Source organism: Acaromyces ingoldii (assembly GCF_003144295.1).
Source record: "Acaromyces ingoldii strain MCA 4198 unplaced genomic scaffold FA10scaffold_4, whole genome shotgun sequence".
NCBI lineage: Eukaryota > Fungi > Basidiomycota > Exobasidiomycetes > Exobasidiales > Cryptobasidiaceae > Acaromyces > Acaromyces ingoldii.
Window position 1 is genome coordinate 39,033 of NW_020290250.1, and position 27,207 is coordinate 66,239.

The 27,207-nt window shown below is 58.8% G+C and overlaps 12 protein-coding genes across 12 annotated transcripts; 7 read left to right on the top strand and 5 right to left on the bottom strand.

Annotated features, from left to right (window-relative positions):
- Positions 1-782: 782 nt before the first annotated feature.
- On the bottom strand, positions 783-2,073 carry FA10DRAFT_131198 (hypothetical protein). Its single transcript, XM_025517983.1, has one exon. It carries the CDS (start codon positions 1,847-1,849, stop codon positions 1,106-1,108), a length of 744 nt encoding a protein of 247 aa, XP_025376044.1. The 5' UTR covers positions 1,850-2,073; the 3' UTR covers positions 783-1,105.
- Positions 2,074-2,421: 348 nt separating this feature from the next.
- On the top strand, positions 2,422-3,113 carry FA10DRAFT_131205 (hypothetical protein). The gene has a single exon (XM_025517984.1). It carries the CDS (start codon positions 2,572-2,574, stop codon positions 2,977-2,979), a length of 408 nt encoding a protein of 135 aa, XP_025376045.1. The 5' UTR covers positions 2,422-2,571; the 3' UTR covers positions 2,980-3,113.
- A 686-nt stretch (positions 3,114-3,799) lies between these two features.
- On the bottom strand, positions 3,800-4,693 carry FA10DRAFT_286753 (hypothetical protein; the record flags this gene model as incomplete). Its single annotated transcript, XM_025524094.1, has 1 exon — positions 3,800-4,693. The coding sequence occupies one exon, from the start codon at positions 4,691-4,693 to the stop codon at positions 3,800-3,802; it is 894 nt and encodes a 297-aa protein (XP_025376046.1).
- Positions 4,694-5,430: 737 nt separating this feature from the next.
- On the bottom strand, positions 5,431-6,563 carry FA10DRAFT_286754 (hypothetical protein; the record flags this gene model as incomplete). Its single annotated transcript, XM_025524095.1, has 2 exons — positions 5,431-5,893; positions 5,962-6,563. The coding sequence occupies 2 exons, from the start codon at positions 6,561-6,563 to the stop codon at positions 5,431-5,433; spliced, it is 1,065 nt and encodes a 354-aa protein (XP_025376047.1).
- An 895-nt stretch (positions 6,564-7,458) lies between these two features.
- On the top strand, positions 7,459-8,560 carry FA10DRAFT_131227 (hypothetical protein). The gene is made up of 3 exons (XM_025517985.1): positions 7,459-7,810; positions 7,865-8,032; positions 8,087-8,560. Exons 1-3 carry the CDS (start codon positions 7,541-7,543, stop codon positions 8,462-8,464), a joined length of 816 nt encoding a protein of 271 aa, XP_025376048.1. The 5' UTR covers positions 7,459-7,540; the 3' UTR covers positions 8,465-8,560.
- Positions 8,561-9,942: 1,382 nt separating this feature from the next.
- FA10DRAFT_286756 (hypothetical protein) lies at positions 9,943-13,532 on the top strand (the record flags this gene model as incomplete). Its single annotated transcript, XM_025524096.1, has 3 exons — positions 9,943-10,034; positions 10,097-12,095; positions 12,909-13,532. The coding sequence occupies 3 exons, from the start codon at positions 9,943-9,945 to the stop codon at positions 13,530-13,532; spliced, it is 2,715 nt and encodes a 904-aa protein (XP_025376049.1).
- Positions 13,533-14,103: 571 nt separating this feature from the next.
- On the top strand, positions 14,104-16,311 carry FA10DRAFT_286757 (hypothetical protein; the record flags this gene model as incomplete). Its single annotated transcript, XM_025524097.1, has 6 exons — positions 14,104-14,281; positions 14,337-14,944; positions 15,016-15,133; positions 15,194-15,974; positions 16,039-16,212; positions 16,272-16,311. 6 exons carry the CDS (start codon positions 14,104-14,106, stop codon positions 16,309-16,311), a joined length of 1,899 nt encoding a protein of 632 aa, XP_025376050.1.
- A 72-nt stretch (positions 16,312-16,383) lies between these two features.
- On the top strand, positions 16,384-17,127 carry FA10DRAFT_131236 (hypothetical protein). Its single transcript, XM_025517986.1, has one exon. The coding sequence runs from the start codon at positions 16,600-16,602 to the stop codon at positions 17,044-17,046; it is 447 nt and encodes a 148-aa protein (XP_025376051.1). The 5' UTR covers positions 16,384-16,599; the 3' UTR covers positions 17,047-17,127.
- A 168-nt stretch (positions 17,128-17,295) lies between these two features.
- FA10DRAFT_286759 (hypothetical protein) lies at positions 17,296-18,214 on the top strand (the record flags this gene model as incomplete). Its single annotated transcript, XM_025524098.1, has 2 exons — positions 17,296-17,482; positions 17,544-18,214. 2 exons carry the CDS (start codon positions 17,296-17,298, stop codon positions 18,212-18,214), a joined length of 858 nt encoding a protein of 285 aa, XP_025376052.1.
- Positions 18,215-18,298: 84 nt separating this feature from the next.
- On the bottom strand, positions 18,299-22,587 carry FA10DRAFT_280046 (acetyl-CoA synthetase-like protein). Its single transcript, XM_025523589.1, has one exon. It carries the CDS (start codon positions 22,443-22,445, stop codon positions 18,378-18,380), a length of 4,068 nt encoding a protein of 1,355 aa, XP_025376053.1. The 5' UTR covers positions 22,446-22,587; the 3' UTR covers positions 18,299-18,377.
- Positions 22,588-23,338: 751 nt separating this feature from the next.
- Positions 23,339-24,102, bottom strand: FA10DRAFT_260798 (SFT2-domain-containing protein; the record flags this gene model as incomplete). Its single annotated transcript, XM_025520040.1, has 4 exons — positions 23,339-23,383; positions 23,451-23,547; positions 23,619-23,831; positions 23,918-24,102. The coding sequence occupies 4 exons, from the start codon at positions 24,100-24,102 to the stop codon at positions 23,339-23,341; spliced, it is 540 nt and encodes a 179-aa protein (XP_025376054.1).
- Positions 24,103-25,358: 1,256 nt separating this feature from the next.
- FA10DRAFT_232150 (putative PTR2-Di-and tripeptide permease) lies at positions 25,359-27,185 on the top strand (the record flags this gene model as incomplete). The annotated part of the gene is made up of 3 exons (XM_025518889.1): positions 25,359-26,398; positions 26,463-26,871; positions 26,940-27,185. 3 exons carry the CDS (start codon positions 25,359-25,361, stop codon positions 27,183-27,185), a joined length of 1,695 nt encoding a protein of 564 aa, XP_025376055.1.
- Positions 27,186-27,207: the final 22 nt, after the last annotated feature.

Below are 27,207 nucleotides of genomic sequence, written 5' to 3' on the forward strand. Positions count from 1 at the left end.
AAGAAGAGCGGATGATCCCTCCTCGAATTTGAGACGCGTACCAGAGCCGACGTCAAGGTGTGGCTTCGCTCATGACGTGTGCCAAGTCTGGCATCATAGCAGAGCTTTTCAAGTTACCGAGGAAAGACTTAATCAAAATGACCGGAAAAGAATAGGCTGCCTCGTCCTTTCCGCGCTTAGACTAAAATTTCAGATGGTACTCCGCTTCGGATGCAAGCACAGTCGTCGCGTGGCTTTCCAAGCTCGTATCGCAGAGCATGACGAGCATCGGTGAATGGGAGATCCACCAGTGGAGGAGACCCGCGAGCAACCCACACTCCTGTTCGAGAGACGTAGTTGCCACCAGCCCCCCTCTCCCTAGCCTTGTCCCTTGCAACAAGAGGACCGTCGCACAATGGTGCCGTGCAAGGAGGACGCTTCGTGTCCGCGGAGATGGAAGATTAAAAGTCGGCGTCTCCATTCCGACGTGAGAAATTCAACAGGGAAGCTTCGTTCCGTCTCGGACCACCCTGGACATTTGAAAAAACCGCTCCGGCCCACTCTGGTCACGCGAGAAGGAGATGATGGCCCATGCGCTGCAATGAGATGACAATCCCGTGCGCTTAGACCTAGTCCGCGCCTATTTGGCTCGCGGCGAGGTGCTTCCTGCTCTGTCGTCGTGCGTTCAGCTCGAGTTTGCGGCCATTCCGCAATCTCTCGGACCACAGTCGGACGGCCCTAATCATCCACCTCCACAGAGCAAGACGTTGCACAGTAGCACTGCACCGAGAAGCACCACTCGAGCGGCTCGGAAGCGTGTAAAACGCCCTTCGTACAGGTGTCTCTCCGAGGCAAGCTGAGGCCTAATATCGCGCCCACTGCGGTTGCGTCCACGGCCCCTTGTTCTCACCCTGGCTGCATCGACGCAGCGACGGCGTGTGCAAGGGCCGAAAACGATGCCTAAGAAGGGTACAGAGTGCCCCACTCTAAGCTGGCCAGGTGTTTTGCACGGCGTGGAACTAGCATCGGGAAATGCCGCTTGTGTCAATGTCTCGTCGGCTTCTCTTTCAACGGGACTGTTCCAGACATTAGAGGGGTATAGTGCTAGTGGATTTAGGTGCGAACGCTATGCGTAATAGAAGCGGAGACAACCCTCGCACCAGAGGACCCGAACAAGGGCGCCCTTTGCTGCAAGGGCCTTGTTGTACTCGACCAAGACAGGCTTGAGCTGATCCCGGAGATGGATGTTGCCGAGAATGTGCAGGTGCTGCCACAACCAGCCGACTCCGACAATGAGAAGCACCTTGTTGGTGTCGCTCTTCGACTTGATATGCTTTACGCGCGCCACGATGATCTGAAAGTCAGACACGCTCAGGCCCCGCTCCTCGAGACCGGGCAGCATGCTGACCGGCGAGCCCACGTCTACCCGCACAAATTGGCGCATTGAAAGAAAGATGTCGTCGGCTGTGATGACGGAAAGCTGGGCTGCGGTAGGCGAATACTGGGGTGGGGGAGAGGGCAGCACGGCTTTGTTTGCGGCCAGGCCCATTGGCTGGGGCGTGGCCATCTTCTGCGGCTCCTGATACGCCTGAAGCTGTGCCGCGTGAGCATACTGCTGTTGTTGTTGTTGGTGCTGGGCGAGCAGATACTGTTGCTGCTGCTTCTCCGCCAACATTTGCTGCTGCTGCTGCTGCTGCTGTTGTTGTTGCTGTTGTTGGTGGTGCTGCTGCTGCTGCCAAGCTTGGACAATAGCTTCCGCTTGTTGCTGTTGCTGTAGCTGCTGCTTGGACGACGCTTGGGCGTGCTTAGGCGGCTGCGCTGCTCCGACGACGACCCAGCCGCCCATGCTCATCGGTGTCGGTGTGCTCATGCTGTGTCTCCACGCTCTTGGCCCTGCAAGGTGTGTGTGCAGAGGATGGCACACTATATATCGGCGGCCAAAGGAACTTACTTTTTTAGCTTAGAGGTAAAGTTGTAGGGATCTGCGCGCTCCCCGCGCGTCGCCTCACCAACGAAACCATTTGTGCCTAGACCTCTTGCGGAACCCAGGTGGCCACGTTGGATCACAAGGGGTTTATGTAGGAGCTCTGACAGCACAGTACAAAAATGGATCTGGCTTGGACAGACTTCGAATAGCCTTCAGCACTGCCTGATAACACGATTAAAGCTTTGTACTGCACACACAGTCTCGGAAGCTAGGGGCTAGCAACCTTTTCTCCAGGAACGCTCCGGGAGATGGGGCAAAAGCACAAGGTTCTACTGCTTTCGTGGCAGTGTGAAACCGCTGCAAATCAATCTGGCCTGCCCTGAAAGCGCATCACCTTATCCTAAGCCTGGAATCTCCTGAAAAGCACCACGCTCAATCTCCGACAACGAGGGCCAGGCTGTGAGAAAAGATCGCCCTTGAGCTTTTCTGGGTGTATCCCGGTCGCCTCACCAATACATCTAGCTGTTCAACCGACTTCATGACCCGCTCTACACTGCCTCAAGCTCGCGAGCATCCAGACGCAAACAACAGATAAAGAGGGGTCGCCCACTTTCTCCGCGCTTGCCATCACGACCTCACACCACTCTCCTCTCAACTATCGGAAGATGTCGACAAACGTTGATATGCTCATTCCCAAAACCAAAGGCGTGCTGATTGGCGCCACCGTCTTTCTCTGGATCAACTTTGTTGTCCAACTTGCCGACATTGGCCTGTCCGCAAATCTTTTGGCGAATCCTTACGAGAACTACTACGACTACTACGACGGCTTCTACGACACCCTCGACTTCTCGGGTAGCGCAACGGCTGCCGTCGCAGTCTGCGCCGTCAATCTAATCTTTGTGATTGTCCCAGCAATCTACTGTACTATCATTACGGTCCAATTTGCCAAGTTCGCGCGATGCCCCTCCGACTTGCAGGCCAGGCCCAACAGGGCCCACGGTATCGCTCTCACCGTCCTGGCTGTCCTCCAGCTCATCGTCGGAATCGCAGGAATCGGCGTTGCTGCAACGTGAGTCGATCTCTATGCAAAGACGCCCGACAAGTCACTAATCAGAATGAGGCTGCCCTGTCGTAGGTTTTACACAACCGTCGTCGGAGGAGGTGTGTTGTCGCTTGTGTCGGGTAGCCTCCTGGGTGAGTGAGCAGGTCAACTTGATGCCTTTCGCAAGCCTGCTTACCCGAGCTCGTCATCTTCTGCAGTCGCCGCTGGTATCCTTCTCCTCAAGATCTCGAACACACCTGCCGACTCCAATCAGCAACTGCCCACCCACACGCTCCCCATGACTGGCTACGCTGCCAGCCCTGGGCTGGAGCCCAAGTACAGCGGCCTGTCGCCAGGTGCCTCACTTGGCTTCGTCCCTCCCCAGCCTTCTGCAGCTCCCTACATGGCACCCCAGGCCGCTGCTCCTCTGCCCAACAACCCGCTTTTCAGCCACAGTGCCTAATTAAGCACTTGAGGCAGAGTCGAAAGCCTTTTATTTTTATATCATTATCGGGATTCACCCTTTTATGGCTTGAAATTTTTAAAGACCTCATCTGCGTTTCTACTTCGCATACAACCGCCGGGGCGTACTGTTGAATGTCCGGAGCTAAATTTCGAGGCCAGCGCTGAACTGCGACAGCTCTTGCTATCTCGGACCCGGAGGAAAGAGTGGATTACAAATCCGGTCTTGTGATTGGATGGCTACAGGATCCGTGTGCCCCTCCGAAATGTGAAACGACAGGAAAGAAAGTCTCAAAGCAATGGCCAGAAATGAGTGCATTCAATGTGGGTATACACATGTTCGATTGCTGTGGAGACGAGGGAGTGAAAAAGAGGGAAGTTCGTCGGCGCTATCGGGGCACCGGGCATTGGAGGAGCCTGAGAAGCGGATCGCCCTTGATGTACATGACCTCTCCCCTGGTTCTCTCGATCATGGCCTCGAGATCGAGCCATTCCTTGTTCCAAGATCGGAAGACTTCGACTAGTGACCAACGCACCATTTCCTCTGCCAGATTGTTGGCGTCAACCTGGCACTCGAAGATCCTGCTCGCGTCGTCACATCGCGACAGCAGAGCACCCGCAAGAAGTGAGACGCATTCGAGCTTCTCGAGCTCATTGCACCGATGAACGAGCTTATTTGTTCGCTTCCGCTCATTGTCTGTCCTCGGTGTGCCCTTGGCTGAGCTGTCGATCGTAGGAGCGGGGCGACGATGGGCGAGCGCTTGCTTGAGCTCGAGAGCAAAGAGGGAGTGCTGCACTTCGGAGCTGTCAAGCGCCCTGCTAAGCGTCGTTTGCAGCTCTTCAAACAACCCTGCGATGATTTTCCGCTGCTTCTGAACTCGAGCGTTGTAGCGTTGGCTCTTCTCTTGTTCCTGCTTTCTTCGCCTCGGAGTGCAGGCTCGAGTAGACGTCTTGCTTGTCGTGGCAGTCTGTGTCGCACCGACGATATCGCTGGATGAGGACGACAACGATTCTGAGCTTCGGCCAGTCGATGGCATCAGCGCCGAAGACGTCGGTGCAGAGGTGCTCAGAACCTTGTTACTCATTTCAAAAGGATCGTCCGGGCCTAGTCCGCCTCTCAGATCGATCGCGCTTGACCAATGTTCAAATGGTGCTTCCATTGCAGCGTCAAAGCGAGATGAGCCGACCTGGACATCGTCGCTGTTGTCCTCAGAGAATATTGCGCCACGTCGGAATCGGCCAGCGTGCCAGGTGTGGCGGCCGAGCTGGCCGCTGTCCTCCATCGTGATAGTAGACGATAGATGGGGAGGGGCCCCTTGATACGATCTACATGTCCACCTCGAAAAGCTACGTCTTTTAAAGTGTTGATCTCTCACAGCCTCCTCGCCTGCAATTTTCTGGTCTCTCCACCCCAACTCTGTACCATCGAAAGGCCCTCTGCCTCTTTCAGTCCCGCGGAAATAGAAATGCTGAAAAAGTCAGTACTAATTGTACCGCCCGCGCATCTGTCAGCGGAGGCTGAACTTTTCAAATTTGGGAGGGCTTGCGCGCCTAATTTGTTCAGGAACAGAGCAAGACACAAATCGGGACGGGAGCTAGGTCGCAAGGGCAAACCGGTTCACTCCTGTGCTGCCCCGCCTTTCGTTATCGAGAGACAACCTAAGGGGGACGTGCGCTTCTACAGTGAGCGACTGCGCTGCCAGCGCCACACTGGCTGTGCGTGCTGTGCATTTCTAGATCCAAGGGATTCCGAGAAAGTGCACAGGTGGATTCGAGCTTGTATATGCGTTGAGCATTGCGTGATTGAGAGGCTGTCCTTCCTCTTCCGCTCTCGCACTCACCCACAGTTGGCGAGGAGAGCACATCTTTCATTTCAGCCTTGCTTGCAGTGTCAGTGATCAGAGGTCAAGAGAACACCGCCACTGCAAGATGGGTCGGGGAGTAGAAGGAAGGAAAAGACACAGGCAAGTCCAGATTTGGATTTCCAAAAGAAAGCGGGCCACAAAAGCGGAGAACAAAGCTACAACGAAGCAGCACGAACAACACGAGCTGTGCCAGTGCTTCCCACACTGGCAGACAGGCCAAGGGTAGGGGAGAGACTGCCGCTGACAGGGCTGAAGATTTCGATGTAGTAGTTTGCCGTTGCCATTTCCTCGGCGATGACTGTCATGAGCTGCACCATCATCTGAAGCGCATCCTGCAGACGTGCACTGGCCTTCGACACTACTTCCAGGGCGGTCTTGGCGTCTGTCTCCATTCCAGTCCACAGAAGCGCATCGCCGAGCGTGGTAGTGAGCGTCTGGTGGACTGTGGCGATTGACTTCAGGGCTGGGGCCGAGTTGCGGAGTGCGGTATGGGTCATGGAGCGCCAGCGGGCTGCCATAGCCTGGTCGAAGCTATTGGTGATCTGGTCCGACAGCTCATTGAATGGCTCCTCAGGAACCCCAAAGCAGAAGGGCTTGCAGACCGTCTCATAAATGATGCTGTTGACGATATGACGCGCCGTATTCTAAGGGAAGAGTCGTCTTAGCACTGGGGTCATTCCATTCACTTTGGAGAAGCACTCGCCTCGAAATTGTCCCGTGCTGTGTGGGAGCCCCTCGCTCTGAGCAGCTCGATGCACTCGCCCAGCCCGCGAGGCAGGCTGCCGCATCCTGGTGTGCCGTGTCCCGATGAGTTGACGGCGAGCGACATGGCTACCTGGTTGACGATCTCGTTGTACACGTCGAGGCCGAAAGCAGGCGCCGAGAGGAGCTCTTGTTCGGACCTTGCATCGAGTGTATCTCCAAAGGCACTGGCAGCGTTACGTTCCCGTTCCAGCGCCTTGATACGAGCCTTGGCATCTTGGAGCTGCTTGCTCTGGCTCGGGTCGGTATACATGAGAGTGGCAGGTTGGACCACCTCCTGTTCCTGATTAACCTTGTCCGCATACCAACCCTGGTGCAGAGACTCCAATTGACGGTGGAATCGGTGGCGGAGAAGGAGAAAGGCAATCAACGCGCCGACGAGGAGCCCAGCAACAAGGCCTCCAACGACGGAACCGGCGATGGCGCCCGCATTGCTGCTGTGTGCAGGTGGAAGTGCTGTAGCAGACGTGTTCGAGGCAGCTGATTCGGGAAGGGTCTTGCCATCACCACTACTTCTGATGTTCATCTTCGTTGTGCTGACAGCTCGGATGGTCACAATTCTGAGAGTTCGCGGCCTTGAAGCTGCAACTTCCGGGTCGAAATCTGTGATACTCCCCCTTTATAGCTAAACAAAGTTCAGTTCGAGGCCTCTATGTCTGACAGTCCAGCACACTCGTTTTTGGTATGGCGACAAACGGGATGCGTACAAGAGCAGGAGGGCCGGGGCAGCGCTCCTGTCCGACCGGAAAAGATGGCGCGCCATACACCCAGGAATCTCCAAAGTCCGATCATTCTGTCACTCTTCTGTCATAAGATATGTCAGCTAGTCGTCTCGTCTCCTACGATTAGAACTCTTTCCATACGCCCATCAACTCCCAGCGGCAGTGTCCGAAAAGATGGCGAAGTCTAAAGGTAAGGGAGAGCAAAGCAAACAAGAAGGTACCCACAGCTCACTGTGTCCAGAAAGGCCGTATCCCCTTCACAAAAGCTTGGAAGGCCAAGTACGGACGAAAGGCAAAGACAATGACGGACAAAGTTCTCATAGACAAGGAAGTAAAGCTCTGCAGGCATCTGTACCAGATGAGCGTCTCCACGGGCTTCTACATCGGTGCACACGTTGCTGCCGCTCTTGGTTCTTCGGGCTTCACCGTACCAGCGGCCGTGCTTCAATTGAGCTGGCAGGCCTTTCAGGCCGTCCAGGCCAGCTATAAGCACGACATTATCGTCAAGGAGATCTACAGACGCGGTCTCAAGCCGAGGGCGATGACAAAGGCTGAAATGGCTCAGACCGCCTTCTGCGCATCCCTCTCGATTGCTCTGGGCGAGGCCATCGACAGCATTGCCTCTGCGCTGTTCCAGAGCGCTACCTCGGATGCGCTCGCCAACGCCAGTCAGGTGAGATGTCTTCACGTCAGGATCCTCATAACCATCTAATCCTCTCTGCAGGGCGTCAGCGATACAGTTCAAAGTGGTTTCAATACCGCAGTCGCAGTCCCGAGTGACATGGCAGCCGAGACGCTTACGCGAGGAGCGGGCGTCGTTCTCGAAGCCCTCGTTGAGAGCGTAGCGACAGGTGTCGTTGTCTCGGCGGGCATCCTCGCTGCTCAAGGCACCCAGGTCCTAGCCGAGTCGTCCATGGACTGGCCCAGGTCGTCACCGTCCAATGGCTCAAAAAAGGCGGCGCCAGCGAGTAGTGGAATCACAGTGCGAGCTCGTTGCAGCGATTGCCAGCAGTCATTTTCAACCGTGATGGACAAGAACATGCCAAGACAGGTGAGCAGCCTCTGTGCCCGCGCACCGGTACCTTGTTTAATTTTCGTACAATAGTGCAACGCCTGTCAATTCCAGCGTCTCAATGAAAAGAAACATGCGCTCGCACGGCAGCAAGAAGCGGAAGACCTCGCTCTCCTCCATCTCGGCATCTTCTGCGACGAGTGCTGCTCTGCGATCCTTGGAACCCGCTACGCCTGCACGGAATGCGAAGACTTTGATCTGGTGGGCTACACAAGCTTTGCTCTGAGAAGCACTTGACTAATCCGCACCGAACAGTGCCAAGAGTGCCACGACTCCAACCCAGAAGCTCAAAAGCACGCCGCTCAACACGCTTTTACACAGCTTGTTCCTGGGCAACTGACTAGCGAACTTGTGTTCTTCCACTACAACCTGGTACAGCACGAGCAGGTTTACTGCGACGGTTGCTGCAAGGATGTAGCGGGTTCCCGTCGGCGGTGCACTGTGTGTCCCTATTTTGACCTGGTGAGAGGACAGCATTGCAGAACAAAAGGGCGAGGCCCATCGCTTATCTCACAGGGGAGCAGTGCCACGAATGCTTTCATGGAAAAATCGGGCTGGAGCACCCCCAGGATCATATCTTTGAGCATATTGCGCTACCGTGACGCGGAGCCAGTCTCGACTCTCGACTGGTGAGGCGACGCTTCATACCCCGCCAACACTAGACAATTTTAATTGCAATTCTGGGTGTCCGTGTGTTCCTCTTAAAGTTGGCCCTCCCTTCTGTGCGCAGTTTCCACCCCCACCACTGTCCCACGATATCGACATGTTCTCACACTCCAGACCGCTCACTCTCTCGCTGCTCTCAGCTTTGTTCGCGGTTCAGCAATGCTCTGCCCTCATCTTTCTGCTGAACTCTTACGACTGCACCAAGGTATCATGGTCGGTGTCAGTGACTCAAGCAGAATCCCTTGTGGCCGACTTTGCTGTCTTTGAGATCGATGATGGTGAGAGAAATCAGTCAATGCACACGCACTCGGGCCAACTAACGTTTCTGATAATTGCAGCTGCCACTAGCAACGTCATTGTTACCTCTCCTCCGTTGACCATTTCATCAACTGGCGACATCAACCTCTATGACTACTCCTTTGGATTCACAACATACCTCAACGGCTCTAATAACTTAAGCGAGGGGTCGTCGTGGAACATTGGCGTGAGTACATTGCATCAAGTTGGACCAGCAGAGTACTGAGAACAGTATACCCGACTCTTCAGGTCTCCCTGACAGATGCATCGGGCATCCCAATCTCTGGAGAGACAGCCTACGTGACGAAGCCCAACATCTGCAAGAAGAAGAGCGCGCCCATTCCCGCCATCGTGGGAGGCATCGTAGGTGGTGTGGCACTACTTTCGATCTGCGTTCTTTTCATCCTCATGAAAAGGCGCCGAGCCAAGCGACGAGTTCAGGAAGAGGAGGCACATCCGCAGTATGAGCGACAAGTCCAGCCTCCGCCACCTTCGAACCAAACCCCTTCTACTGATACATCTTCCAAGTTCTCTATGGTCGACAAGCGAGACACTATCTCCTCTGTTCCCACCCTACATCACAGTGGTGCACAGTCGGACATGTTCAGCGAAGTCGAAAAGGATTATCCCGCTTACCCTTCACAGGGCCACTCGCGTCCTACATCGACTGCATCCCCCAGCCTTCGGTCGCCGCCTCTGAGCCCTCGAATGGCGCCCATCTCACCCTCTCTGGGCCCTGTCAGATCCAATAATCCATTGATGATGAACTTATCGACGCCTCCTTCCGTCTCTGCCGCCACACCTTCCATGGGTGGAACCACACCTCTTCCCGAGCCCATGTCGCGCCGCTGAAGTCTTCTTTTGTTGTCCCATCTTTCATACATTGGTTCTGTCCCTGGAAACCTGGCTTTAGGAATGGCATCGTCATCTTCTCTCTCATCATTTTTTTTCTACGTGCGATAGGCCGGGCTGTGCACAATGCGGGCCTTGAAAGGAAAGCGGACACTGGATAGGTCTGGACTGTCTGTCGCCTTACCAAGAGAGGAGGCTGGGGGATTTTGTCGCCTCACCCAACCCGATTTCTCAGAGATACAAGTACAAGAAGACAAGATTTTGCTTCTGGTTGTTTAGCACTGCACTCCGTTGCGATGGGCCTCCGAAGCGGCAACAAGAAGTGGCAGTCCTACACGGGCTCAACAGTCCGTCTCGTCGTGGCCATCGACATCGGAACCACATTCTCGTGAGTGCAAGCGTATGCACAGCGTGCCTGAAGAAGTCAAGTCTAACCACACCTGCATCAAGAGGGGCAGCCTACTCGATTTTGACACCTGGCGAGAAGCCACAGATTGTAGATGTTGGCAGCTATCCTGGACAGGAACATGGCGGCAGTCACAAGACGCCATCAACGGTCATGTATGCCCCCGACGGAAGGGTGTTGGCTGTGGGAAGCGAGACGAAGACGGAGCGCATGAGGCACGCTGCGTATGCTATGGGGGCCAAAGAGGCGTCTTGGTGGAAGTTGGCCCTGTGCGCCGACCTGGACGAGGGGCTGCCCGACCAACAGGACGACGACCAGGATGACGAAAACGAAGACGAAGGACGCACCCCCATGTTTATTCCGCCAGGCAAGAGCGCAGAAGATGTTTTCACCGACTATTTAGCATGGATGATGGACTGGGTCGAGAAGTTCATCATCGCGCACCACCAAGGCGGAGAACAGCTGGTAGCGAAGACGAAGGGAAACCGACTCCTAGTCCTGACCCATCCAAACAGCTGGGCTGGGGCACAGCAAGCCGCCATGCGCCGCGCCACAGTGCGAGCCGGTGTTGTCCCCGACGCCACTCGAGCGGCGACCATGGTCAGATTCTTGTCCGAGGCGGAAGCCAGCTTGACGTACGCCCTCATGAGCAGCGCCATGTCCTCGTGGACGCAAGCGGGCTCTTCCGTGGCCATTGTCGATGCAGGCGGAGGCACCATCGACATGACCGCCTATGCGATAGAGACAACCGAGCCACACTTGAGTGTCAAAGAGGTGTGCGTCCCCCAATGCTTCCTCGAAGGCTCCATCACCGTCGACAACCAAGCCATCGCACTCATCAGGTCTAAACTCGCAGGCACTCGGTGGGACAACGACGAAGACCTCGAGACGATCATGCACGACTTCATTCGCACAGTCAAGCACACATTTTCAAACGATCGCAATCCCTGCGTCATAAAGATTGGCACAAGCGTCGACAATGACGAGTCCATCGGCCTCATCAAGGGCATGCTCGTGCTGCAGGGCCATGAGGTAGCCTCACTCTTCTCCAGATCCATAAGCGCCACCGTCAATGGCTTGCGCACCATCTTTGCAGACTATGCGCCCGGCATGGCCAAGCGCGTCGCCCTCGTCGGCGGCTTTTCAGAGAGCGTGTATCTCCGAGAGAGTGTTGCCAAAGCTCTCGGGCCCGGTGTGGCACTCGCCAAGCCAGACAATGCCACTGCCAAGGCGGTGGCGAGCGGCGCTGTGGCTTGGGCCATCGACGGTGTTGTTACGGCCCGAGTCGCCAAGCTCTGGTACGGTGTACGCTGTGCCGTGACGCTCGATGCGAGAAAGCAGTCACACATCGATCGTTTGAAAACAAGAATCGTCTCGGCAGACGGCGAGGTGCGCATCCCAGACGCTTTCCATCCACTCTACGCTAAAGGTCAGGAAGTCAAAGCTGCAGACACAGTCAAGCAGAGCTTCAGCATGACAAAGGCGCTCGATGAGAAGCTCACGGGTTCATTTGACCTCATCATCTACCGCGGCGACGATACACCCCCAGAGTTTGTGGATGAAGAAAACGACGGATTCGCGGTCCTCTGCACACTCGAGGTCAATCTTGACAGGCTCAAGAACGCGTTGCCAATCCAGAAGCTCGAGAGCGGACGCCGATTCAGACAGGTCCGCTTCGACATACACCTGGATATCTCTGATACAGAGCTGAAGGCAAGATGGATGTGGGACCACCAGGCCATCGCACACAGCGGAGAGGCGCAAACCGTCTACCTCGACGACCTGGAGCTCTTCACACGCAAAGCTGCTCCAAGCGGGGGACGCAACGTTCCTCGAGCAGTAGCTACCGAGAGTCTTGCGATGCGCGAAGAGATGCGAACCCCATCCGTCTCTGGTGCGGTGCTGCCGGAAACCGATCTCCAGAGTGTCTCGAGTCTCGAGCTTCCGTCGCAATTGGCTTTTCAGGGTCAGGTCTCGGGTGAAAGCATACACGCGGAAGTCAGCGACTTCAGAAACAGCGACACGGATCCAGAGAGCATGTCTGTAAGGCCCTCGATACAGGCCAGGGTGGAGAAAGAAACCTGCCCTAACATCATTGGACTCGTCACGAGCGAGACCAGCTCCACTCAGTTGCCAGCACAGCATAATGAAGTCACAACTGTCACCGCGAACTTGTCGTACTTGGGTTTAGACGAGACAGTGGCACAGCCCGACCAATGGCGATGCAGTAAATTGGACGGCGCCGCTCCTCCGCCGTACTCTCTAGAAAGCGATGTAGAGGCAGAGCGATGAACGCTGATTTGTGTTGTTCATTATTTTTCTTCTCTTCATAAATTTTATCAATTACTGCTGCACGATCTTTTTCGCAATTCCTCGCAAAATCATACGCACCACATGACATGACTTGCTAGCAACCTCATCTAGGAACCCAGAAGAGCGGGAGTATGACCCAGAAAGTCCGGTCATGGTAACGCGACGTCGTGTCACCGCGCTATGCACAGCCTGGCTAAATTGTCTGATGAAGTAGAAAACTCGCTTCCCGAAGCGGGTCTTTCACGACGATTCTAGACAATCAAGAGGATATTCAACGCAGCACAGACCATCAAAGAGATGGTTGACACAGCCCAGACCGCTCTCTCCGAGACAATTAGGCTTCGCAGCGACCTGCCGTCGACGGGGCAATGCCTCAAAGAACATAAAAGGCAGCGTGACCACTGACGTTAGCAAGCCATCCCAGTCCACACTCACCACATTAAAGAAGGCATACGGTATCAGGAATGTTCTTGCTTCAGGTAAGCTAGTCTTTCTTTTTTGCTTCAACGACAAGGTCTAACGACAAGGTCTAACGTCGAGCAGCTCTATCTCTGTGCCATCTTTCTCTTCTCGGCAAGCCTCGTGCGGGCCTCGCCGTCGCCCAACCCGCTCTGGACGAACCCGCTTAAAGTGCGCGACACATGCGAGAACACTGACTGTATGCAGGCTTCAGGCAGCTTGCTTGCCTGCTTGTCCCCAGACGTGACCAACGACCAGCTCCTCTCTTGCTTCTGTCCCAATAACTTCGTGGCCTTCACCAACTGCGTCCTCATCGACGATTGCCTTATAACCGACTCCTACGGTTACTTCGAGTCACAAAACATGGACAATGTCCTCGACTTCGCCTGCACGCTCTACGTGAACGGTTTTCAAACCCAGGCAGCTAACTGTCTAGCCTCACAAGATATGACTGGAAGCAGTTGCGACCTCTCGCAGATCCCTGACAGCGGAAGCGGCGGGGCTTCTTCGACGCCACCCCTCACCTTCACCAGTGGTGCGGGTACTTCCACCGCCAACCGTGCTGCTTCGAACACGGCTGCCGCGTCCCATGCCGCAAATACCAACGCCGGTGGAGCAAAAAAGACCAGCGGAGCTGCTTCTGACTACGCTCTCCAGGTCTTCTCTCTCGGTGCGATCGCACTGGGTGCTGCCGCTGTTCTCCTATGAGGAGCGATTCCCACCAGAGTCATTTCTCTCATTTCTCTTCTTTTACGTCGAGCTTGTTCCTGTTTCAGCTCCAGCCTACGGTCAGATCATGTTCTTCATAGTCCTTACCATACATCCTTCCAGTGTTCACTTGCTGGTCATCATCATCATCATCAATGTTGACCCATGCTTCCGCAATGTCTCTTCTTACTGCTCTATGGTCTGGATGACTATTATCACCTTGAAGTCGAAGTGGAGCTCCCTATTTCTCTGTATTCTCGTTGCCTCGCAGTCTCTCAAACTGGAGCCGCATTTGCCGCAAGCGTCAGTTTGTCATATGTTCTTCTGAGTCTAGAATCGAGCATAGCCGCATTGCTCGCTTACAAGTCCAGAACCCTGTCTAGCGCAAGTGTTTTTCTGTTTTCTGGGTGCACTCAATCGCGAAGTGCTGAAGCCACAACTTTGCGTTATGGTGAGGCGACGGTCGCCTCACTGCCCCCGGGGCAATGGTAAATTTCCAAACTCCGACACAAAGAGTGGTGATAAGGAGAGCTTCAGCTACAAGCATCGTGAATGTTGCAATACCGCCATCATGTCCTTTGGGAGGTCGCAGCACGCTCAGCGTGCTTCTGTGATGGGACCGGCGGCCACGATGCCTTCGCAAGTCAACGACGACATCTACAAGGAGAGCAAGGTGCCTCCACGAAGAGCGGGTAAAGAGTGGCTGCCCTACCGTGGTGAGCCTGGTCTCATCATCGCCATCGATCTCGGTGAGTCAGCACAATGGTACATGGATATGACATTTCCTCACATGTCCTATCAAAGGCACGACATACAGCGGCGCTTCCTACTGCATTCTGACGCCCGGCAAGAAGCCCAACATCTGTGATGTCAAGAGCTTCCCAGGTCAGACGACCTCGGGCAGCAAGGTGCCGAGCGTGGTTCTCTACAACGCAGACGGCCAACCGGCGCTGTATGGAGCCGAGGCCGTCGACGGGGCGGCGGCGCAGAAGATTCTCGTCGAAGGCGGAGCGAGCGCCCGCTGGTGGAAGCTCTACCTCAAGCCCGCCAATCTCGAGCTTATCATCGATCCAGACGCTCCTGCTCCAGATCTCGACCCACTGCCCTTTGGTGTAACCGCCGAGACGATTGCTGCCCAGTTTTTGGCCTACATGGTCTCCTGCGTCGGCAAGTACATTGTCACGCGTCATTCCAATGGTTCCGAGATCTTGGCATCGCTGGCCGAGTCAATCAGGTATGTCATAACGGTGCCCAACGGCTGGGAGGTGGCACAGCAGCAGGTACTTCGCAACGCTTGCATCCAGGCTGGTCTCGTCGCTCCCGAGCGTGCGGATACGGTCTCGTTTGTCACCGAAGCCGAGGCCAGCATCAATTACTGTGCTCAGAGTCCTGCCGCACACGAGTGGCTTTGTGTGAGTCCTGGGAATTTTCCGTTTCATATGCGCCTCATAGAGGAGGAGACTCACATCTGTTCCCGTTGCAGAGAGAGGGGCAGCAGCTCATTGTATGCGATGCGGGCGGAGGAACTATCGACATCAGCACCTACCAGGTCACCTCGATGACCCCTAACCTCGTCATTTCTGAAACCTCTGCAAGCGACTGTGGGTGGGGCCGTGGTATCAAGGCTGTAAGGAGGAATGATTGCTTATCACTTCTCGCAGGTCTGTTGGCAGGCTCGACGACGGTAGACCGACGGGCGCGCGATCTCATCTCGGAACGCCTGCGCAACACCGAGTGGAACAACGAGGCAGACCTCGACGACTTCCAGCAGCGCTTCTGTGCTTCGATCAAGGAGGCCTTTTCCGACAAGACGCAAGAACAGTACCTGGCCATCACCAGCTCGAGTGTCACGCGACAGGAGCTGGGCATCCAGTCCGGCAAGCTCGTTTTTACTGGCGAGGAGATTGCCCAGCTGTTTGAGCCAAGCATTCGTGCCATGGAGCAGAGCATCGCTGCACGCGTTCAAGGACGCGGACAACAGACCGTGCCCGTTGCCATGGTCGGTGGCTTCTCTGAGAGTGCCTTTTTGCGCAAAGAAGTGCAAGCACGCCTCGGCTCACGTGTCAGACTGTGCAAGCCCGACGAAGCCACTGCAAAGGCCGTTGCCAACGGCGGCGTGGCCTGGCTCATTGATGGTGTCGTCAATACTCGCGTGGCTAGGCAGACCTACGGCATTCGCTGTTCGACCTTCTATCGCGAAGGCGACCCTGTCCACGAGGCAAGAAAGGCGATGCTCATCACCGGCAACGACGGAAAGCTGCGACTGCCCTCGTCTTTTGGTGCCGTGATCAAGAAGGACCAGTCCGGGTCAGAGCAAGAAGAGCACCTGGAGAAGTTCACCTTTTCCTGGCACGCAAACATGCCCCTTCACAAAGACATCAGCCTCTACGTATACCGCGGTGTCGAGGAAAGCGAGCCCGAATTCATCGATCTGGGCGAGTTGTGAGTTCATGCATCCTCTAGCTAGCGCCATGTGCAAGATTGACAGACTTTTTCTCACTTCCAGCGAGGAACTGTGCAAGTTCAGGGTCGACATGGAGCCTTTTCGCAGTCTGCTGGTCCTTCACTCGTCGCCTGCTGGCCAGCCGTACTATCGCGTACCCGTCCACCTGGCCATGAAGCTCCATGGCACCGAGCTGGCAGCCCACGTTCTGTTTGAGCACGAGGGCATGACGTACAGGTATGTGCCTCGCCTCGAAGATTCTCTCTCGACCGAGCTGAAGCTCTTTGTTTCAAAAGGGGGCCCACGTCTGTCTTTACCGCTGCTGATGCCGAGTGAATTTTCGGCTACTTTGGATCTGACTCTACGCGCGTACCCTATCCTTTGCTCGAGTGTAGATTCCCCTTTTCTCTCCATTTTGGACCAAAAACTGGATCTACACGCATGAAGTCTTCTTTGGACAATGTAGAACACCGGCGCAAGCGTCCTGGACTAAGAAAGCCGTCTTTCCTGGTCCCACTTGTCGATCTCAGCTTCGTTGTCACGTGGGGATGACTAATGAAGGAGATGGCCCGCCGACATGCGTTTGTCATCTGTGTTTGACTCTTTAATTTCTCAGCAACAACCATGGAGCGTACGCTTCTGCCGCTTTTCAAGGGCGTCAGTGTCATTTTCGCGGTATCTGCCATCGGTACCGGGATACATGCTCTTGTGGATCCTGTTGGATTCTCGAGGTTTTTCGGAATGCCATTGGCTTCGCCCATTGTCGACAACAACAAAGCGGTCCGGTCCAGCACAGCGACAATACGCAATGACCAATACAGCGTCGCAAGAGATTATATATCGCTCATGGGAATCCGGCAGCTTGCCACGGGAGTCGTCCTTCTGATCTTCGCGTACCAAGGGAAATGGACAGAAATGGCTACCATCCTATGTACCATTGGCATCCTCGTTGCCGGCACGGACGGAGTCTACCTCTCGAGAAGCGGTGCCAAGGACCTCGGACGGCTTCATGCTATTCCCGGAGCACTCATTGCCGCGCTTGCTGGACTGCTCATATACGCAGACTTTTGATTTAGGGTTAGGAACATGCTGCGAATGCACGAGACTTGCAACATGGCTCCGCGGCTGTACGTCGACGCCACAGAACGAGGCTGATGTGTAGGCCTGCAGAACGCGCCGGATTCACAGGCGAGAGCTCAGTTTAGTTTAGTGGCCCATTAGTGCGGTCCGTGCATGAAAAGCGCTCTGGAAGAATTCATGCTAGTGCAACAATGCGCTCTCCCTGACTTGCGCTCCTTTCTTCCCTCGTCGAGGGACGGCATGACATCCTCCCGACACTTTCACAACGTCGAGCAGTACCTGCTTCCGGCCGATGCAGACGAGACGCAGCGCCTGAGCCTGCAGCACCGTGTCGTTGTCCGGGCCTTTGGCGGGAAGCTCTGGTCGGGCCCTCCATCGCTGCAGGCACTGCAAGGCGCCGACGTGCTCGACTCGGGCACGGGCAACGGTGAGTGTGCAGCATCTGCCTTCTTTTCATCGAGCTGGATTGAGCTGAAGAGAATACCCAGGCATCTGGCTGAGCGATCTCGAGCGCAGGCTCGCCGAGGGGGGCGTTGCGCCAGGCCATCTCATTGGCGTCGATCTCAGCGACCGACAATTTCCAAGCGCCTCGCCGCGCCGCCTCGCCACCCTGCAGGTGGCCGACATCCTCAACCTGCCTGCCGAGTGGACCGGCCGCTTCTCGCTCGTGCACCAGCGCCTCCTCGTCGCCGGGCTCAGCGGCGCGCAGTGGAAGACGTGCCTGGGCCAGCTCTTGCGCGTGCTCCAGCCAGACACGGGCTGCGTCGAGCTCATCGAGACGGGCCACTTTGCGCACCCGTACCCCGCAGGCTCGCCCGGTGACGTCCTCATGCGCGTGCTCCGCCAGACGTTTGCCAAGCGCGGCCTCGTCTTCGATATTCTGGCGCGGCTCGGCGACTGGCTCGCCGAGGCCGGCTTTGTCGACGTCGCCGTCACCACCGTGGAGATTCCCATGAGCAGACGGCGCGAGGACGGCCACGAGGCGGGCGAGAACTTCTTCCGGGGGCTGTTGGGCCTGCAAGAGGCGGCGGTCCAGAGCGGCGCCATCGCCAGCCGGCAGGACTACATCGAACTCATGGACCGTGTGCGAGCGCAGTGGGACGCCGACGACACCTGCAACACCTTTGCCGCCTTTTCGGCCAGGCGACCCGCCACTTAGCGGTTGTCACACGTTCCTTCTTCCCGCCACATTCACTCCCTCTTTCTTTAAACGCCCGTCCTTCTAGGCCCACCCGCCTTTCTTCAAGTAGCTCTAGTTTCTTCTCAAGTGCGCAATGACAATGCGATTATGTACAAACAGTCCGTGAAATAAATAAGAGCCTCTAGATGGGCTCGTCGCGCGGCTCAATCAGGACCTCGTTGACGGCCACGTGCGCAGGCTGGCCCAGGGCATAGACGATGGCCGAGGCGACGTCGCTGGGGTCGAGCACCTTGGCGCCCGAGGGCTGGCCGTACTTTTCAATCGCCTCGGCGTCCGTCGACATGGACAGGAGCTCGGTGGCGACGTTGCCCGGCTGGACCGACGTCACGCGCAGGCCCGAGCCGGCCGTCTCGAGGCGGAGCGACTGGAGCGTGGCCTCGACAAAGAACTTGCTGGCCGAGTAGACGCCGAGGCCGGGAAACACCTTGCGGCCGGCGTCGGACGAGATGGCGACAATGTGGCCGGCGCCGCGCGCGAGCATGGCGGGCACGGTGCTGGCGAGGCAGTGGAGCAGGCCCTTGCAGTTGACGTCGACGGTGCGGTCCCACTCGTCGGCCTTGACGTTGGCCATCATGGTAAAGTACATGACGCCGGCGCAGCTGACGAGGATGTCGACGGGGCCCAGCTGCTTCGCGGTGGCGTCCATGAGCGCAGCGACCTGGCCTGCGTCGGTGACGTCTGTCGGCTGGACGAGGACGGCGTCGGGGCTGGCCGGCATGCGCGAACGCACCCCCTCGAGGGCGTCTTTTCGGCGCGCAGCAATGGCCACCTTGGCGCCCTCGCGCGCCAGTGCCACGGCCACGGCCTCGCCAATGCCCGACGAGGCGCCCGTGACGACGGCGACGCGGCCAGCGAGGCGGCCGCCCCTGATGGTGCTGGTGCTGGCCACGGGCGCTGCTGCTGCGAGGCCTCCGCGTGCTGCTGCGTCGCCCGCGCGCCGCCGCGGCGGGCTGGAGAGCCAGCCACGTGCGTAAAAGTGGCGCAGATACGTCTGCCAGAGGGCGTCGTCGAGCTTGGGCCGCGCGAGGCCGTGCTGCTCGAGCCGGGCCTGCGTCGCGGCATCGTCGAGCAGGGCGACGGCAGTGAGGGCGTCGACGGTGGGCAGGCCGCCGCGGAGAATGTCGACGGTGAAGGGCTGCTTGGCGGCGCTGGCGAGCGGGGAGCGCGTCGAGGTGCGCTCGCGCCACTGCACCACCCATGCGTCCCAGGGCGCCCGCTTCGTCGCATAGCCGAGCCGGGCCAGGCGGTCAAAGAGCGCCGCTGCGGGCACGGGGTCGCTGTCGACGAGATGGTAGACTGGCAGGGCGTCGTGCTGCTGGTCGTCGACGTCGGCCAGGGCGGCGATGGCCTCGGCCACGTGGTCGACGGGCGTCATCTCGACGCGCCAGCTCTCAATGACGGGGGCGCAGCCCATGCGCAGCGACTCGACGACGAGGGCGTTGAGCATGTCGTAGGCATTGGCGGCACCCGTGCGGCTCGAGCCACTCAGGGTGCCGAGCCGGTACACGGTGGCAGGCATGCCCCGGGCCCGGGCCTCGGCGACGAGCTGCTCGGCGACCCACTTTGTCTGGCCGTAGCCGTCGGCGAGGCCCGTGGCGGCGTCGTCGACGCTGATGCGCGCGTCCTCGGCCCAGGCGGTGGTCGCGGCGGCGGTGGCATCGGCGGCGGTGGCATCGGCAGCGGCGCCATTCGATTTGGCAGTCGCAGCAGGGGCAGCCGCCTGGCCGGGCAGGGCGCCGTTGCTGGACACGTGGTGGAAGGTGGCGCCGCCGACGCTGGCGAGGCGGAGCATCTCGCGCGTGCCGCCAACGTTGGTGTCGCGCAGCGCCGCATAGGGGTACACCAGGTTCACCGTCGCGGCACCGTGGACGATGACGTCGGCGCGGTGGCCCAGGTCGTCGAACTCGGCCTGGGAGAGGCCCAGGAGGGGCGCCGACAGGTTCGCGGGCACCACCTCGAGGCGGTCGAGGAGGCCATCGTGCCACAGGCCGAGGTCGACGAGGTTGGCGCGGATGCGAGCGATGCCCGCGGGCCGGCAGTCGTCGGCCACCTTGGCAAAGCGAATGAGGCAGACGATGGTCGCCGTGCTGCGCTCGTGGAGGGCGCGCAGCAGAAACGCGCCCAGGTAGCCCGTGGCGCCGGTGAGGACGACAGTCTTGGCGTCGCCCAGCAGCCGCGTGGGCCGGCGTGGCCGTGCTGCTGGAGACACGACGTCGTCGGGCAGCACGCAGTCGGCGCGCAGCATCGCAGGCAGGTCCGCCTGGAGGCCTGCCACGTGGCCGTCGCGCGCCGCCAGGGCCACCGCCAGATGGCCCTCGAGCGACGGCTGGGCGGCCAGGGGCGCGAGGGGCACCGAGAAGCCAAAGAGCTTCGAGAGCCGGCCGGCGAGATCGGCGAGGGAGAGCGAGTGGCCGCCGAGGTCAAAGAAGCTGTGGTCCTCGGCGGTGTCGACCTGGTCGAGGGGCAGGCCGAGCGAGGCGGCCCAGGCGTCGGCGATGGTGCGGCGGTCGACGGGCTGGGTGCCGAGGCCGGCGCCGCCGCCGCCGCCGCGTGGCGACGAAGCGGCTGTCGGCGAGGCAGGCCGCGTGGGTGCAGGCGTGGGCAGCGCACGCACGTCGATCTTGCCCGAGACGTCGTGCGTCGGCAGGGCGTCGAGCTCGATCCAGACCGAGGGGATCATGTAGTGGGCCAGGTGGGCCGACAGGGCGCGGCGTGCCTCGGGGCTGTGGCCCGTGGGCCGGATGACGAGCGGGGGCCGGTTGACGTCGCTGATGACGACGTCGCGCACGACGTAGGCGACGATGCGCTTCTCGAGCCCCTCGCCGTGGCCGACGACGACGCAGGAGCGCACCGAGAGATGGCGCATGATGGCCGCCTCGACGGCGCCCGGCTGGACGGTGTAGCCGCGCGTCTTGATCATGCCTCCGATGCGCCCGGTGATCTCGAGGCGGCCGTCGGACAGGCGTCGCGCAGCATCGCCAGTGCGGTACATGCGCTGCCCGCCAGGGCCCAGGAAGAAGGCCTTGGCCGTCACCTCGGGCAGGTTGAGATAGCCACGTGCAAGCAGGGGCCCGCCGACGCAGAGCTCGCCCACCTCGCCGGCTTCGACGGGGGTGTCGCCATCAAGAATCAGGACCTCGTCGCCGTCGAGCAGGGGCGCACCCACGGGGCAGATGTCCGTGGCCATGCCGTCGCCCACATAGAGCTCACCAGCGGCGACCTCGTGCGTCTCGCTGGTGCTGTAGACGTTGAGCAGGCGCGTGTGGCTGGGCAGTGCCGCGCGCGCCTTGCGGCACAGGTCAGCCGTGACGACCTCGCCGTTGAGCCAGAGGGAGCGCAGGCTGCCGAGGCGCTTGGCCAGGCTGCCCACGTCGGCGTCGTGGCGCGCGAGGACAATGTCGAGGAGCGTCGACGTCATGAGCGTGTCGGTGATGGCGCGCTCCGAGAGGAAAGTGACGAGGGCCTCGGGGTCGTAGCTGACGACGTCGGGCACGGCCACCGTCGTCGCGCCCCGCAGCAGCGGCCGGAGCATCTCCCAGACGAAAAAGACGTTACAAGCCACGCGATCGCCGGGGCCCAGGCTCGAGACGCCAAAGCGCCGGCTGTACGAGCCCACCGCCGCCCGGTGCGGGTTCGAGATGCCCTTGGGCCGGCCCGTGGTGCCCGACGAGTAGCACACAAACGCCAGCCGGTCCACGTCGTCGTCGGCGGGCCTCGGGGGGGTGTTATCGTCCTCCTCTACTTTCTCTTCTTGTAGCTGCTCTTTTGCTCGCTCGGCCTTCTCCTCGTCGCTGTCGAGAATGATGACGGGCACGCCGCTGCCCTTGACGCGGTGGGCATGGGCCGCCAGCGTCACAATCACGGCCGGCTTGGCGTCTTTGATGACGTCGGCGAGCAGGTTGTTGGGGTAGGCAAGCTCGAGGACGAGAAAGGCGCCGCCAGCACGCAGCGCGGCCAGTGATGCAATGACGTTTTCAGCACACCGGCCCATCAGCACGCCCACCAGGACATCGCGGCCGACCGAGTGCGGCCGCCGCGCCAGCCGGTTCGCCAGCCGGCCCGTCTCGGACTCAAGCTGGGCATAGGTCAGCGACTGGTGCTGGTCCTCGAGCGCGACGGCCTCGGGCGTCGCCCTCGCCTGCCGCACAAAGAGCGCGGCAGCGTCCAGGCTGGTGTCGAGCACCGTCATTGACGCACCAAGAGCACGGAGAGGGGAACGGAGGGAAGGAGAGGGAGAAGGGGGAGAGGGAGAAGAGGGAGGAAGAAAAGGGAAAGAAAGGGGGGAAAGATGGGGCGAGCGTGGGGGAAAGATCGGCGGTGTCGAACGCGAAGAAATGATGGTCGATAAGCTCTTTCGCACAGTTTTGAGCTCTCAACGTGGACGCATGCCTGCCGTGCTCCCCAATTTGAAATCTGAAAACGCGCCACGTGGCCTGGCGCCGTCGCTTCTTCGCACCCCGTCGCCCGGTTGGAGCTTGACAGCCGTAGTGATGGGGATTTGACTCATGAATGTGCCAAGGTCTGCTTATCACATGAATGCACTGAGGGCCGTGAACCAAGTGCTCAGAGGGCGATCGACTATCCTGGTCGCTCGGCGCGATTCCCACTTTTGAAGAGCCAAGAGCCCAGTCTTTTACTCTCTCCTCTTCGCTGGTTTCTGCCAACAGGCCTCTTTGCCCAGACTTTTAAAGCTCGTGACCTCTTAGCACCGCCAATCCACTCATTGCGCCACAGATTTCCAGTCATGCTGTGCGCCCCTGCTGCGCGGCATCTTCCATCAACAATGGCAGCTCTGGCGACCCGTACACGGCGTGCCATAACAGCAAAGAGACCAAGTTGAGCTTGCGTAGGGCCAGTTGGAAGAGCGCATGCACTGGCTGAAGCTGTCGCACTGCATCAGCGGCGTCATCTCGGGCGTTCTGCAGGGAGCCTAAGCCCGACGTCCCGCGACGGCGCTGTACGTGGCAGATTCAGCCGCCCGTCTCCTCCATGCCATTCTCCAGGCTGGTCGAGAGGCTCTCCGAAGGCAGTAGGCGCATTCTCGGTCGTGCATGCAATAGTCCAGGTTTCGAAGAATGTATTTCACATGAACTTCGAGAAGATCGATTTGACCATGCTCCTCGCGTACTGTCACGGGGCATCTGTCAGCAGCAGGAGCAGGAGCGAGAGGGAAGATCTGCACGCCACAGCTCACCGGAATATACGAGAGGGTGTACCAGATGTAGGCGAGGAAGAGAATGACGACGAAGATGAGGGGCAGAAATGGGACGCCAATGGCAAAGGCAGACACCCTGTAGATCAACGTGTCAGAAGGCAAAGTCGCAAGCAAGCATGCAAGGCGATGAGCTGAGAAAACACCCACCAGACCATGACAAAGGCGAGGAGCATCACCACGGTCGCCCACAGCCGCACGGGGTCAAACATGGACCGGAGCTGGCGCGCAAAGCCAATGAGGAAGCCCGTGCCCACGAGGCTGACAATGACGCCGATCGAGTAGAGGATGGCAAAGAGAGTCGTGTTGCCAAAGAAGAGCATGATCGAGCCGATGATGGAGAGGGCGAAACCAAAGACGAGGCTGGAAAGAACACGTCAGCGTCCCCGCTAGGCCAGGCGCCTTGGCACCGAAGCGCGCGTAAAAGACTGTCGCCCCAGCCCACTCACCACCCCGCGAAGCCAATGATGCGCTGCTGCCGCGTCAGCTCGAAGCCCATCTTCTCAAACGCGCTCGGCTCGCCCGTCAGCTCGCCCGTCGCCGCTGCCCGCATGGCCCCGCCCTCGATGTTCATCCACGACCCCATCCCCCCCGTCTGCGGCGCATCGTTGCTCTTGAACGGGTTCCAGGACATCGTCGTTGCTGGGGGCTGAGACCGGCGCCTGCAACCTTAAAAAAAAAAATAAGGCGAGGCCGCGAGGTACGCGCACGTGATCTCCCCAGTGCTCCGCGCGCTCCGCCATCCATCCCTGGCTTCAGGGGTCGTCGGGCTTGCCCACGTGGGTCGTGGTCGGTGTCGGCGGCGCCGATGAGCGTCGAATCGACCTGGGCATCCTATCGAGCTGCTTGCATGGGGAAGGGGACGCTCTTCCTCGCATACAGGTCAGGCAGGCCACGCGTGTCATTGGTCTGGGCTTCTACCTTATTATCTCGGGCCGACTGTGGGAGAATATTTGTGAGACGCTCTCAGGTCCCAGCTCGCACGGCTGTCTTGCCCAGGCACACGCTATCAACTCCAACTCCTCTGCAGTGGCATTGAAGAGAGCGGGCAGCTAGGGCGACACCCGCACGCGGTGCGGGAAGACCAGCACACGGCCGCGGGCCCGCTTTCGAATGGCCTCCATCGAAGCTGAAAGACGGCCTTTGCGCCGCTTTTTTAACAACTCGACGAGATAGAGTGGCAGCGGTAGTAGTCCTTTGTCTGTCTTGGCGACATCTAAAAGCAAGAATTGCTCTCAGTCGTGAGTTGCTCCATGGATGGGTGCCAAGCGCGACAGCGCGCGCACTGGATGAGCGTAAGCGCTTGCTTGCTTCTTATGTCTGGAAAAATCCAAGAAATTTAACCGGAAATAGATAGCTTCAAGTGCGAGAGCGCAACATTCAATTAACGGTGCAGTGACCCATGTCTTCTCAACGTCGTTAGTGCGCAAGTCTGGGTGTGCTATCGCCGGAAGGGCACACGGCGGTGGTGGCGATGGCAGCAAAGGAACAGAGAAAGAGCTTGCTCAATGTCGTGATTAGATAGCCTCGTCGCCCCGCGGCCACAGTGGGCGGCACGGTAGGCTCGGTCGTGCGGACGCCGCGCGACCGCCTCTACTCCTTATCTCGCCATATGAGCTGCATATAGTCTCATCGGGTCCTGCCCCACTCCTTTTGTCGCCCTTGCTCCTCCCCCCCGCGTCCAGCTATCTTGTCTCTCGCCACCGCCATCCTTTTCTGTGCGGCATTCACGCCTGACTTTGAGACATCGATGAGTGAGTCTGCTGATCTGCCTTCCTCGTCGCACAAGAGACGCGAGACTGACTGACGGGCGACACAGGCGCCCTCGAGGCCACCGACGCCGGCTACGGCTTTGCGCAGAGCGACGAAGCCGGTACGAAGCGACACGAGATGCTGCCTGTCAAGGGCGAAAAGGGAGAAGACGTCACGGAGAAGCTCGAGGAGCAGGCCCCCGACGCGCTGCACGATGAAGACGAAGTGACAGACGAGGACCGAAGGACGCTGCGGCGTGTGCCGGCAGCGATTCCCTGGGCCTCGTTCCTCATCGCCGTGTGTGAGCTATCGGAGCGCTTCTCCTACTACGGCACCGTCCAGGTCTTTCAGAACTTCATCGAGAACCCGCTGCCGATTGGCTCGACCACGGGCGCCGATCCCTCGTCGGAGGGCACACCGGGCGCCCTCGGCCGTGGACAGACAGCCGCAACAGGCCTGACGACGTTCAACCAGTTCTGGGTCTACTGCATGCCCCTCCTCGGTGGCTACCTCGCCGACGCCTACCTGGGCCGGTTCAGGACCATCAAGCTAGCCGTGTACATTGCCATTGTGGGCCACATCATCCTCGTCATCTGCGCCATCCCGCCCGTGATCAAGAATCCCAATGGGTCAATGGCCGCGTTTGCCGTCGCCATCATCGTCATGGGCCTGGGCACGGGCATGTTCAAGTCCACGGTGAGCCCGCTGATGGCCGAGCAGGTCGGCAGCCAGAAGCAGCGCATCGCCACGACCAATAAGGGCGAGCGGGTGATCGTCGACCCGACCATCACGTCAGCCCGGCTCTTCAACTTCTTCTACCTCATGATCAACATCGGTGCCATTGGCGGTCAGGTTAGCATGACGTTTGCCGAAAAGTACGAGGGCTTCTACCTCGCCTTTACCCTGCCCACCGTCGTCTTTCTCATCTGCATCCCCATCCTCCACTTTGGCCGGCATCTGTACAAGAAGACGCCGCCGTCGGGCTCGGTGCTGGGCACGTCCATGCGCGTCTGGCGCTATGCACTCACCCACCGGTCGCCGCAGCACAGCTTCTGGGACAGCGCCAAGCCGAGCAACATCGAGCCCGATCTGCGGCCCCGCTGGATGACCTTTGACGACGCCTGGGTCGACGAGATCCGCCGCGGCTTCAAGGCCTGCTACATCTTTGCCCTCTTTCCGTGCGTGTGTCCTTTTCTCTCCCATGGCACTGTGCGATGCGATACTGACACGCCTTGCTTGCAGCTTCTACTGGATCTGTTACAACCAGATCTCGAGCAACCTCATCTCGCAGGCAAAGTCGCTCACGCGCAACGGCGTGCCCAACGAGATCGTGTCGAACCTGGACCCGCTGTCGATCATCATCTTTGTCCCCGTGTTTGAGTTTCTCGTCTACCCGGGTCTGCGTCGCCTGGGCATCAACTTCACCGCTCTCAAGCGCATCTTTGCCGGTTTCATGTGCGCCTCGGCGGCTATGGTCTGGAGCGCCGTCGTACAGCACTACATCTACCGCCAGTCGCCATGCCTCGACCGGGCGTCCGAGTGCGACGACCCGGCGCCGCTGTCGGTGTGGGTGCAGACGGGGCCCTATGTCCTCATTGGCATCTCGGAGATCTTTGCCTCGGTCACGGGCCTCGAGTACGCCTTCACCAAGGTGAGTCTCTATTCTGTCCATTGCTCCATTGGACTCAGCCTGATGCACGAAATCGCTCTACCACACAGGCACCCAAGAACATGCGCTCGCTCGTCATGGGCGCCTTTCTCTTCACCTCGGCCCTCGGCTCGGCGCTACAGCAGGCCTTTTTGCCCCTCGTCCAGGACCCGCGGCTGGTGTGGATGTACACGACGTTTGCCGTCATTGCGTTTATCGCCGGCGTCGTCTTCCGCGTGGCCACCTATTCCATCGACCAGGAGGAGGACCGGCTGAACAACCTCGACGAGGGCCAGTTCCACGTCACCAAGCAGTAGCACAGCGAAAGCGCGACGATGA